The sequence below is a fragment of the Limulus polyphemus genome, unplaced genomic scaffold, assembly GCF_000517525.1.
Source record: "Limulus polyphemus unplaced genomic scaffold, Limulus_polyphemus-2.1.2 Scaffold906, whole genome shotgun sequence".
NCBI lineage: Eukaryota > Metazoa > Arthropoda > Merostomata > Xiphosura > Limulidae > Limulus > Limulus polyphemus.
Window position 1 is genome coordinate 23219 of NW_013666516.1, and position 12180 is coordinate 35398.

At 34.0% G+C, this 12180-nt stretch overlaps 1 protein-coding gene across 1 annotated transcript in view; it reads right to left on the minus strand.

The window, feature by feature from the left end:
- Nucleotides 1-10545: 10545 nt before the first annotated feature.
- Nucleotides 10546-12180, minus strand: part of LOC111086183 (macrophage mannose receptor 1-like) — a 58904-nt gene continuing 57269 nt past the window's right edge. Inside the window, exon 17 of the mRNA XM_022388016.1 lies at nt 10546-10619. Coding sequence (XP_022243724.1) covers nt 10594-10619 — 26 coding nt within the window. The 3' untranslated portion in view covers nt 10546-10593. The remainder of the gene's footprint in view (nt 10620-12180) is intronic.

Genomic DNA, 12180 nt, shown 5'->3' on the forward strand with positions numbered 1-12180 from the left:
CAAGATATTTCCAGAAAGCAGGGGGCGTGACACTAGTCACGTGACCTCGCTGACGCAACAACATGTTTATGTAGAATGTACCAATCTTGTTAACCCTAGGATTACCTATGGAACCTCACTGGCTTTTTAATGCATCTTTCCAAACTAGATATGTACCAAATTGCTTGCTAGTCCGTATTGATTGTTTTTTTGTTGTTGGTTTCTGGTATTCATGCAAAGGGATTACCTAGGCCTAAAGTTTTGCAAACAAAACTATAGGAGAGAAAACCAGTCAACATCACCCACTGCCAGCTCTTGGGTTACTCTCATTGAACAGTGGGATTTGATTGTTATTATTATAACACATTCACAGTCCCAAGTTATCAAGGAACGATTTTGCGGCAACAAAATGCAGACCTTCAGATTCACATTACTACGTAATAATTACTAGGCCACGCCCGGTTCTGGTTTTAGGGGCCCTAGAATCATATTAATTAAATACAAAACGTAGCAAATAAAAATACCAATATGCAATCCTTAGCGGTAATGAACGGTATATAAAACAAGTCGATAAATAGAGGATCAAGCGTACTTTTCGTCTCAAACACAAAGGGTGGTGGAGAAAGAACAAGACTTTTCACTGAGCATCGCATTATTCATAAACTTATATCACACTCTTAGCCTGAAGCATAGCGTAACAAAAATGATAAAGCCGAGAAAAACGCTTCAGTTACTCAATGTATTTTATTTTTTCAATGCACAAAATTAAAGTTTTCAAATCGATGGAACCTTCTGTTGTGCATGTTTTCCAGAGTTTGCTGTTGTAAATAGGCCGTGAATTTTACGGGCGAAGGAATTTTTTGTATAAACGCGCACGTGTGTAATACTATATGACAAATAAACAGCGTAAAACTTTTATATAGACGGCGCCAAATAAACATCATAAAAGTTTTTTATAGGTCTAATTACAGTGAGTATCATAGTATAAGGTTGTCAAAAGCGATTGAACAAAGTTATTTACGAGGAGCACAACTGTTAGCTAAACTAAAAACGTAATATAAAAGAAGATTTTAAAATCCCCTGCCTGCTCAGCCTTAACTGAAATCGATCACCAAGCTTTATTTCTGGTCTCGCTCCAGGAAAGCGTCAACATTCACTACGTACTATATACGTGTGATAAATGTAGTTCGGAACTTGCAATATAGTCTACTTTTCATATTCACCAAATGTCTACCCAATACCAATGTTGAGAAGTTACTGAGAGGAAAAATAGTTCCGAAGCGTGAGATGTGCTATTGTACTTTAAATCGTCGAAATATAATATTTATGTCAAGTAACAAAACAAAACAAACAACCAAACAAACAAGCAAAATAAAGTCAAAACTAATGATTTGTATCTTTGTACGTTAGGTATAAACCAGGCTGATGAAGTTCAATTTGCGACAGATTTAGGACAGGAACTGTTTAATAAAACAGGAACTAGCTACATTAAAGTTTACAGGAATTAATTTTGATTCACAATATACTCGCTAAAGAGTACATGAAAACCATACACTCCAGAGATGTAGAGTACAAAAATAATTTAATGAAGCTAATAGTGCCCCCCATGGTAAATGTTTAATGATTAACCAGTAACTGTTATGGTTCAAATGTGGATAGTGTCTTATCGACGACTTTTCCATAACGAGTAATATTTCGCGAAAAACAACAAGACGTTAAGAAAATATTGTTACGTCTCTGTTCGTTTGTTAATTTCTCGTAAAAATTCTTTCCGAAGAACTTCAGCGATACAAGTCCTTTCTTAAATAAAACTAGTTTATTCTTTCTCAATTCAACTTTGCAATACATTTAATTTCCAGTTACTTTAACGTAATCACACGCTATAATTCACAACGAACGATTCACGGACTTTACTTACTACCGCGCTTGACTCAATTGTCCGTCTCTGTCTCTGTCTGTCTGCAATTCTAATTCCAATTAATTATTTCGCTTTATCTGGCGCACTTATATACAAGAATAGAGGGCGCCTAGCAAATACTGAATTATTCGTGATGTTCCCCGATCTTTCTAGAACTCATTATGTGTTACCAGGGTCACGTGAATTCCGCTGTCGTAACAATACTTAACATCTTGATTAGGTACGAAGGTCTTTTTAAAGTATACGCTGCAGTGATTTAAATGTTTAAGTACTTTGGGCTGGGTGTGGCCAAGTGGGTAGCGTTTTCAGAAAAAGAGAAAGAGTTGTAGTATGAAAACGAGAGATGATATTGTAACTAAAAAAGTGATAAACGAAACGTTCTAATTGTGATGGGAGGTGATTATCATAACCGATCGCTTTAAACCCTGTATAAAATCTAAAATAAACGAGGATTAACAAAAATAAGTAAAAAAACAGTTGAAGGAAATTTTAATTAAATACGTGAAGGACTAACCAAAAAGGAGATAAAAATATTTCAAAGAAGGAAAAAGTAGGTTATTTCTATGTGTTGTGAAAAATACACAAATCAGGGGAAATAAAAACTATACTGAAAATGAAATCAGCAGAATACCTTTGGATAAAAGATTTTCCAGAAATTTTAAGATGACCAATAATAGGTAGAATGTATTCAATTATGGAACCACTAAGTGATATTTTCGACATAATTTTAAGGCTATTTATATAAAAAGTAAGGAATTTTATCAGAGATGATAGAAACTTTTCTGAAAAATTACCCGAAATGAGTTGAGCCTAAGGATGTAGTATCTTAATATTGACCATGATTATAATTTTAAGGCAATGTGATATGTTTTCGACCAATATAATAATGACATTTGTCATTAATGCTAGAGACATCTATGAGACTAAAGCTGCCCCAACTTACGCAACATCAGTAATGGGATATTTTGAAAAGGAGTTTTAAAAATAATTTGTCAAATCACTTTTTTTTTCTTTCTTTAGATTACGTTATTTATTTAAAAACACCATAGAAGAGATACTTGGATGGTTTGTTTTTAATTTCTAATATTTAATTTTGAAGTAGATAATTTTAACAGAGATTTACGTAACGTAAACTAAAATATGCAATACACGTTTGGGTTGAGTGATAAAAATGTACCTCTTCTGAATGTTTTAATGAAGGTTAAGGTTTGTTTGTTTGTAATTAAGCACAAAGCTACACAATGGGCTATCTGTGCTCTGCCCACCACGGGTATCGAAACCCGGATTCTAGCGTTGTAAGTCCGCAGACATACCGCTGTGCCACTGGGGGGCAATTGTTTGTTTGTTTGTTTTTTTGAACTTACGCACAAAGCTACACGATGTGCTATCTGTGCTCTGCCCACCACGGGTATCGAAACCCGGTTTCTAGCGTTGTAAGTCCGCAGACATACCGCTGTGCCACTGGGGGGCAAAGGAAAAGGAAGAATTGTTTAGAGATATTTATTATAAACCTACCAATTCACATGGACATTTAGATTTTTTAGTCATTACCCTACACATTGTAAGCTGAAAACACCAGTATATTTAACCCAAATAACTTAAACTTTGGTTGACGGTTAGTGGTGTTCAGCTAGCCGCTTTCCTATTAATCTATCATTTCAAAATTAGGGACAGCTAACGCAAATAACCCGAGTACCTTTGCGCGAACTGTCCCTAGAAAAGCTATAGATATTTCTTGTACCAATTATATAAATACATCTTGCGGCTACTATAAATAAAAATCAGTGAATTTTTCTAAAAACTATCTCACCAAATACAGTTTTCACAAAAGTTTGGAAAAAGCAATAACAACGTAATGAGTTAGATTTAAATACGTATTAACTTCTAACAGAAGAACTGGTAAAATATACAATAATAATTATAATTAATAATAAATAGTCTTAATTATGAGTAGCAATAGATTATGAGAGATATTCGACATGCTGGAAACTTTTCGGAGATAGTGGCTTCTTCACGTCCTATGTAATCTAAGGTGGCCAATGGCTGCCATTGTTTTTCCTCAGACACTACACACTGCGAGAGGTCTGAAGATACCAATACAGACAGTATTTGGTAAAGTACTATATGTGCATTAATTTTGAATAGAGGGATCAGAAAGAAGGCAGCTAGTCAACAGCACCCTACCGCCAACTCTTGAGATACATTTGTCTTACAGAATCAATTAATTCCACTGTTACTTTTATAGCTCACCCACGGTCCCAAAATGAGGATCGAGTAGGAACGAGCCTCGAACCATGAACTATTAGCTTCGCAACATAATATTTTGTAGCAGTGTAAGACTAGAGGGAAGGCAGCTAGTCATCACCACCCACCGCCAACTCTTGGGCTACTCTTTTACAAATGAATAATGAGATTGATCGTCACATTATAACGCTACCACGGCTGAAAGGGTGAGCATGTTTGGTGGAACGGGGATTCGAAACCGCGACCAGCAGATTGCGAGTCGAGCTCTTTAACCACCTGGTCGTGGATGATAAAGGAAGACCCGTATTTGATGATTTTGAGATGGCTGGGTTATTAAATTCTGCCTTTTCTTCAGTTTTTACTAATGAAGAATTAAGCAGTTGAACAGTTGATAGATGGAAACAAGATTGAGCAATATTATCATATTCATTCTAAGCTTGTTAAAAAAAAAAGGGGGAGTTTAAAGAACAATAAGGCTCATGGGCAAAATAATATTTCCTCACCGATTTTGAAGGAGGTTAAGGATTGGATATGTGAGCAATTTACTACTATTTTGTATAAGTCCTTGAATAGTGGGCAGGTGTCAGAGGATTGGAAGTTGGCTAATGTTACTCCTCTTTTCAGTGGAGTTGATAAAAATTGTCCTAGTATTTATATGCCTATTTGTCTTACATCAGTTGTGGAAAAACTTTTTGGAAAGTTAGATAAAAGATGCTTTGTAAAATCATTTTACAAAGATTAGAATTTTATTGGATTGTCAACATGGTTTCCCTAAGGAAAATCTTGCCTTACAAGCTTTTGACATTCTTTGAAAATGTTACTGCTTATGTAGATGAGGGTAAAGGTATAGATTTCATGTATCTGGATTTTCAGAAAGCATTTGAAAAGGTGCCACATAAAAGGCTTGTAGAAAATTATCTCTATAAGTGTGGTGGATAAGTTATTAAATTTGATAGAAGAGTGGCTAGATGGAGTTATAAATGGAGTTCAGTCAAACTGGATTAATATTACAAATCGGGTACCATTGGGCTCAGTGTCACGACCTTTGCTCTTTTTTGATTTACATCAATGACATAGATGAAGGAATAGTCAATAAATTACTTATATTTACAGATTATATTAAAGTCTTAGGTGTTGCAAGCTATGAAAAGGATGCTACTAATTTACAAAAGAATTTAGGTCATTTAGTGAGTTGGGCAAATAAATGATAGATGGGTCTTAATTATAATAAATGCAAGATAATGCATGTGGGTTATCATACTGTGAATTATAAGTATAATTATGAAGTATTATGAAGAAAATGGATCTTGGTGTAGTGGTTGATCAGTCTTTTAAGCCATCCAAGCAGTGCTCTGTTGCTAGTGTTAGGGCAAATAGGATTTTAGGTTGTATCTATAAAAATATTGAATACAAGTCTAAAGAAGTTATAATTTCATTGTATAGGTCACTGGTTAGGCCACATTTGGAGTATAGTGTTCAGTTTTGGGATCCTTGCTTTAGGAAAGACATTGAATTGTTGGGTTCAGACGAGAGCTACTAGAATGGTGCCTGAGATGAATAGGTTGTTATACAAGAAGAGGTTAAGAGTTCTGGAGTTGTTTTCTCTTGAAAAACAAGAGTTAGAAGGGATATGATTTAGGTGTTTAAGACTGTTAAGTAAGTTGATGTATCTTTTTTTTTCATACTTAATGGTGAGAATGGTAGGACTCGAGGACATGCAAATTTTGGCAGGGTAGGAGTCATTTTCATCTCGGACAGTTTTATTTTTCTAACAGGATGGTTGGCTTTTGGAATGGGTTGCCTTCAGATGTTGTGGAGGCAGTAAATTAAAGTGGGTTTAAGAGGAAGCTTAATAACTATATAAATGATAAGAACTGGCTTTAAGGCTTTTTTTTTTAGTTTTAGTTTAGTTTAAAGGATGGGTCAGCCTAGATGGACCAATAGGTCCCTTGTTGTCTCTAAACATTATGGTTCTATTATATCTTGATCTAAGTTCATCTTTAACAGATTTAAGACTTTTAATTATCTCACCGGGGAAAGTTTTGATGTTTGTTTGTAATTAAGCACAAAGCTACACAATGGGCTATCTGTGCTCTGCCCACCACGGGTATCAAAACCCCGATTCTAGCGTTGTAAGTCCGCAGACATACCGCTGTGCCACTGGGGAGAAAGTTTTGATGTATTCTATTATTATATTCGTGAGTGAGAGATCTACTTTGTCTTTCTTTGACTTTATCCTTGATTAAAATCTCGCTAATGCATTGTTTATTTATAATCTGTCCTATTATTCACTGTGTTGCAATTTTTTGTCATTTCCAAATTCTTGATTTCTTATCCATAATGGTTATGATTCTTCTTAATATCTTATTTAGAATATTCCTAAGATTATTCTTTCACTGATTCTTACATTTTCTTTCTACTTTTGTTTCTCGTATCATGATAGCTATAGTTTCATTTTTGATAGTACTCTAATATTCCCTTTTCTTCATTTCCCCATATTCTCAAAACCACTTTTCTTTTTCTTTTCAAAATTATTTACCGTAAGTTTTCTCAGTTTTTCTAAATAATCTTTAACTTCATTATTATTTAAATATTTTTTCAATTGATCTAATATTCGCATATGTTTGTTTTTGATGTTCAGGTCTCACTTGATTTCTATTCTCATTTATTCTCCTTCGAATCTTTTTCAAATATTAATTTCTTCTATCAAACGATCGTTGTTGGTTTTTCTTCAGAACTTGTGGGGTGTTTCTTCTTGTAATACTTCTTCAAATATATCGCATAGTTTAGAATCTCTGTAGCGTTTCCAAAATGATATGTTTTCTTTTATTGAGATTCATATTTATGTCGACCATTTTGTTCTTTACAATTTATTTAAGAGTTTCATCAGTTAGTGTTTGTATCTTAATGAAAGTGATTTAGTTTCTCTATCAAGTTATTTCAAACTTCTATTAAAGGCTGGATCATTACCACCTGTAAAGATATCCAGATGTTCTCTGATACATCTTTAATCGAGTAAGTATTCAAACGTTTCTCACACACACAAACATCTATATAATGACACGGAAATGTACGCGCAAATGCTCTGTCAATTCTAAATGCTCTCATATTTTCTATATATATGTATTTCGATTGGCGTGAATATTACCGTTTAATCGTTAGAAGTCAACACTATTTATATTAAAGCAGTTTATTTACACCGTACTCTCTGGAGTTACGTCTCGACTGGTGAATTGTCGCCATCTTTTGAGAACGTAAAACACTTTCACAGTGACACCACTGACGTCACACGAGGCTATTCGTTTTATTTTACTTTGGGAGTATTTTGTATTATTTGTTGACAAGTTAGCACAAACTAATAGTTTTCCTCTGTGATGTAATAAACGGTTAATTTGTTTTACTTCTTGAGTTTTCTAGGCTCTACTCAATGAAACTATTGTATCCTGTAATGTAATCAGGCAAACTGTTAGTTGAGTCTGTTAATTCCTTTGTCTGGGTCTCATTCACTTGAGTGCACGGGCTCACTAATGCGATTGCACACTGCCCTGCACGTAGCTGGGTATGTCCATATTATTTTGTTTAGGTCCGGCAAATCAAAGTTAGCGCGTGTCATAATCCTATACTCCATTTCTTCGCGATGATATAATCTTTCAACTTTCAAGGTTATGGAACAATCTTTTAACTACTTTGCGCACTTTATGCCCAGATTATTAGGGACCTACATCAATTCTAGCTATTCTCCAAACACGCGCCATCGATCCAACAAATAGTGTTGTTTTCCTTACTCTATACTTTACCATCACCATAGGCCCCCTACTAGTACAAAGTCTAAATAACGTAATACAATTCATGCATTGAACTGTATTACATTGGTGCGGAAGTTGTTATCATTATTAGCTTTAAGAAACGTGATTCAGAGCGTTTCATATTTTATGAAAAACAATTCTCGTTTAGTAAGGACTTTTATATATTACTTGGCAGCTTACTCAAAAACTGAAGTCCAGCTTTTGTTCAGATTAACAAAATAAATAGCTAGTTTACACTTAAATATTATAAAAAATTATAGTTTTTTTGGCCTAAAAATGAAAATATTTCCGGGTATCATTTACATTGGTGTAAATTCGGAACGTGAAATCTACTACATAACCGTAAAAGTTGGGATTTGTTAGAAATAGTGGTGGTACGTCATTCTGGCTAACAATAAGTACAGGTATGCTGTGTTCACGCATTCCCACCCCACTACACCTCTGATTATTTCACCCTTCGCTCAGTGTCGTATTTAGCAATATATATTTATGTATATCCAATTCATAAAATAATTTATTTTTCCAGCAAGAAAGCGCGAGGAACAAACTTGAAATCAAAGTATCTATCGCTTACTACAGGTAATTCGCTGATGCTTACTTGAAATACATGACTAAAAGTCGTAAATAACTGGTTAGTCTTTGCTTCTTTTAGTCTGATTATTAGAGGTCATCCTTCGTTAGAAGAAATGTATGAGGTCATCCTTAACTGGAAATATCTGAGGTTATCTTTCTTTAGAAATGTCCTAGGTCATTCTTCGTCAAAAACGTTCTTCCTTTCCACACGACCCGGCATGGCCAGGTAATTAGGGCGCTCGACTTTGCGGGTCGCGGGTTTGAATCCCCGTCATACCATACATGCTCGCTCTTTAAACCATGGGGGCGTTATAATGTGACGCTCAATCCCATTATTCGTTGGTAAAAGAGTAGCCCAAGAGTTGGCGGTGCGTGGTGACGACTAGTTGCTTTCCCTCTAGTCTTACTATACTATAAAAATTGGATTTTCATTGTTCTCATAGTTACATTTTTCTAAGACTTATATTTACCCAGCAAGCATAAGCTCTTGAAATTTAAACGTGGTCAATTAATATAGACTGTACATTACCTACTTGTAACATCCAGTTAACGTTTGAAACTTACTGTAGCATCCCTCTAACAAGTAATTAAAAATGGAGAAGAGATGCGACAGAAAATCGAAACATCGCTCTGATATAGCCGTAGCAGGTAGACCCAGAACTCAATAAATATAACTGATTCATTAAATTTCACAAGAGGCGTGATCGTAATGGTAACACATTATTTCACTTTCTTTATTTCTTGTTTTAGTCTTGCAGATTTAAAATACGTATACCAAGTACATAAATTTTCAATCTAGAGACATCCATCTTAAAGTATCTCCTTTATCTTGTCTTTTAATGATTTTCTATTGATTTCATGTTATCTATAAAATATTATAGGACTTGTCTTTTCTGCAATGGTCTGAAGAGGGAGGATTACAGGAAGTAGAAAAAGGTCTTTAATAAAACGTGACAAGCGCCATTTGCTGCTATACGACCAAAGATCGATTCTTCTATGTATACATTTTCTACAGCTTAATAAAAGCAGGCCATTTCCATCTTGTTTGCATTTATTTAGAAATGAACAGATAGCAACAATAAAAACATTTGTTCCGCGTGGCTTTAACATTATAAGCTTGTGCTCGTTTAACTACATACTAACTTATTCTCACAAGATCAGGATCAAACCGTTTATCTCGTGACAAGGAAGGCTTTGTTAGTATCTTACAAGGAATAATTATGGCCAATGGAGGATTTACTGGACTGCGCTGTTTTTAAAGTCAGCAAAGTAATCCAAAGAGCCTACGCAAAGACTGGGTTAATAGCGAAAAAACACTATTTTATGTAGGCTACTTATAATTACACGATTGGAAAACAGTTGACTGTAACTAACGGTCAGGTCGAAAAGATTAATATTCAGTACTAAAAGGACAGTTTATTCATTAGTTAAAAATTTATCTTTCTTATCAACAAGATCAGAAATATTAAGGACAAAACCAGAAGTATTGAGTGAATGTAACTACTTTTGAATGAAAAAGAAATGGAGCAAATGTCCATCCAAACTTGAAAGAAAGAAATCTTCTAGTTTTGAAATTTAAGCAAGAAACGCTTTGTGCAGCTGACTAAGCCTAAAAATGGAAGGGAAGATAGTGTTTTCTCAGTTTTCTTTATTTCAAAATTTTCAATATTATATTACACACTAGATGACACATATGTGTACCATTTTATATACGCACACACCTATAACCACACCCATACATAATTATACACCGATATATATAATTTTAAAGACACTGTTGAAGTAGGCCTACGTAGAACCAAGTATAGCAATTACTATAACCACATCTATACATAATTATACATCGATATATATTATTTTAAAGATGCTGTTGAAGTAGGCCTACGTAGAACCAAGTATAACAATTACTATAACCACACCCTAAGACGAACAATTTGGTTGCTTTTTAAGTTTATATATATATCAGAATACCAGACCAACAATAGAAATATATTATATTTCAGCCTAACAAAAACCTAAATAAAATGAATTAAGTTGAAATTACATTTTTTACAAGGTTATATCTGTTGCATTTTACAGCAATCCCAAAAAAGTGAGACCTGAAATAACAAATAAATTGGTTAAAAGCGTAGTAAATTAGTCTTTCAAAGCATTAATTTATACAAAACATTGAAAGTCACATTTGTGCATCTTCATACATATCATTTTTAGCGGATCATAGAATGGCTCCGAGTTTATTTCGAGTACAAACTTTTAGCTCGCAGCTCCATCTCTTTACCTATTTGAGATCTTGTTTTAAAGTAGTCAAGAAACAAGTTGTTGTTTCAAATTAAGCACAAAGCTACGCAACGGACTATCTGTGCTCTGCCCACCACGGGTATCGAAACCCGGTTTCTAACATTGCATGTCCGCAGACATGCCGCTGTGCCACTGGGGGGCCCAGACACAAGTAAGACCTAAAATATTAAATATACTAACTAACAAGAAATCAATTAAACTTGCACCTTATAAAGTACCAAAGTATATAAAATATCATATTAATTGAAATTAGATTTCGTACACGTTAATACCTGTTGTATTTTAAAATAATCCACAAAAAAAGCATTATTTTACATAAAATTTTAATTGAAATTGCATCTTGTAATAATTCTGAAAAGTGAGACCTGAAATAACAAATAAAATAAATAAAAGTGAACTGAATTAAATTTGGACCTAGCAAATAATAAATACAATAAATTAAGTTATATTTTGTACCTGATAAATAATAGCTGTCGCATTCTAAAAAAATCCTAAAGATGTGTGCGACAGAAATATTATATAAGTCAACTCACTTCTTTATTTTAGCGCAAAGATTTGTTTGTTTGTAATTAAGCACAAAGCTACACAATGGGCTATCTGTACTCTGCCCACCACAAGTATCAAAACCCGGTTTCTAGCGTTGTAATTCCGCAGACATACCGCTGTGTCAATGGGGGCAGTGTAAAGACACTCGATGTCTATTTGCGATTTGTCCACCGCGGGGATACGAACCCCGGATGTTGGCGCCGTAGCATTGACCCAAAGAAGGACAACACATTAACTAAAGAAGAAATAAATTTGAACCTAACAACCCACTAACTTACAGAAAATATCAATTTAATCACGTTATATTAATGATGATATCTGTAGATGTCGAGAAAAAGGAGACCTGATATAATAAATTAATTAATTACAAATGAAATAAATTTGAACCTAACAAACCACTAACTTACAGAAAATATCAATTTAATTACGTTATATTAATGATGATATCTGTAGACGTTTAAAAAAAAGAGACCTGATATAATAAATGAATTAATTACAAATGAAATAAATTTGAACCTAACAAAACATTAACGTGCATACGATATTAATTGAAATTACATTTTGTTAACGATAATATGTGTTGTAGTTTATACTAAACCGTCCCTCTCCCTAAAAAGTGAGACATCAAATACTTAATTTACCAAACTCTTCACATAAGAATGCTTGAAATCCTTGGCTATACTAACTTACTATTTTAACCGACAGATAAAGATCAATATCGCAACGAGTCTGAGAAAGCTCTGGTATTATATGAAAGGCCTCATCGGTACTGGATATAGCAATTATAGTGTTGCTGACATACTATTATAGTCTTCT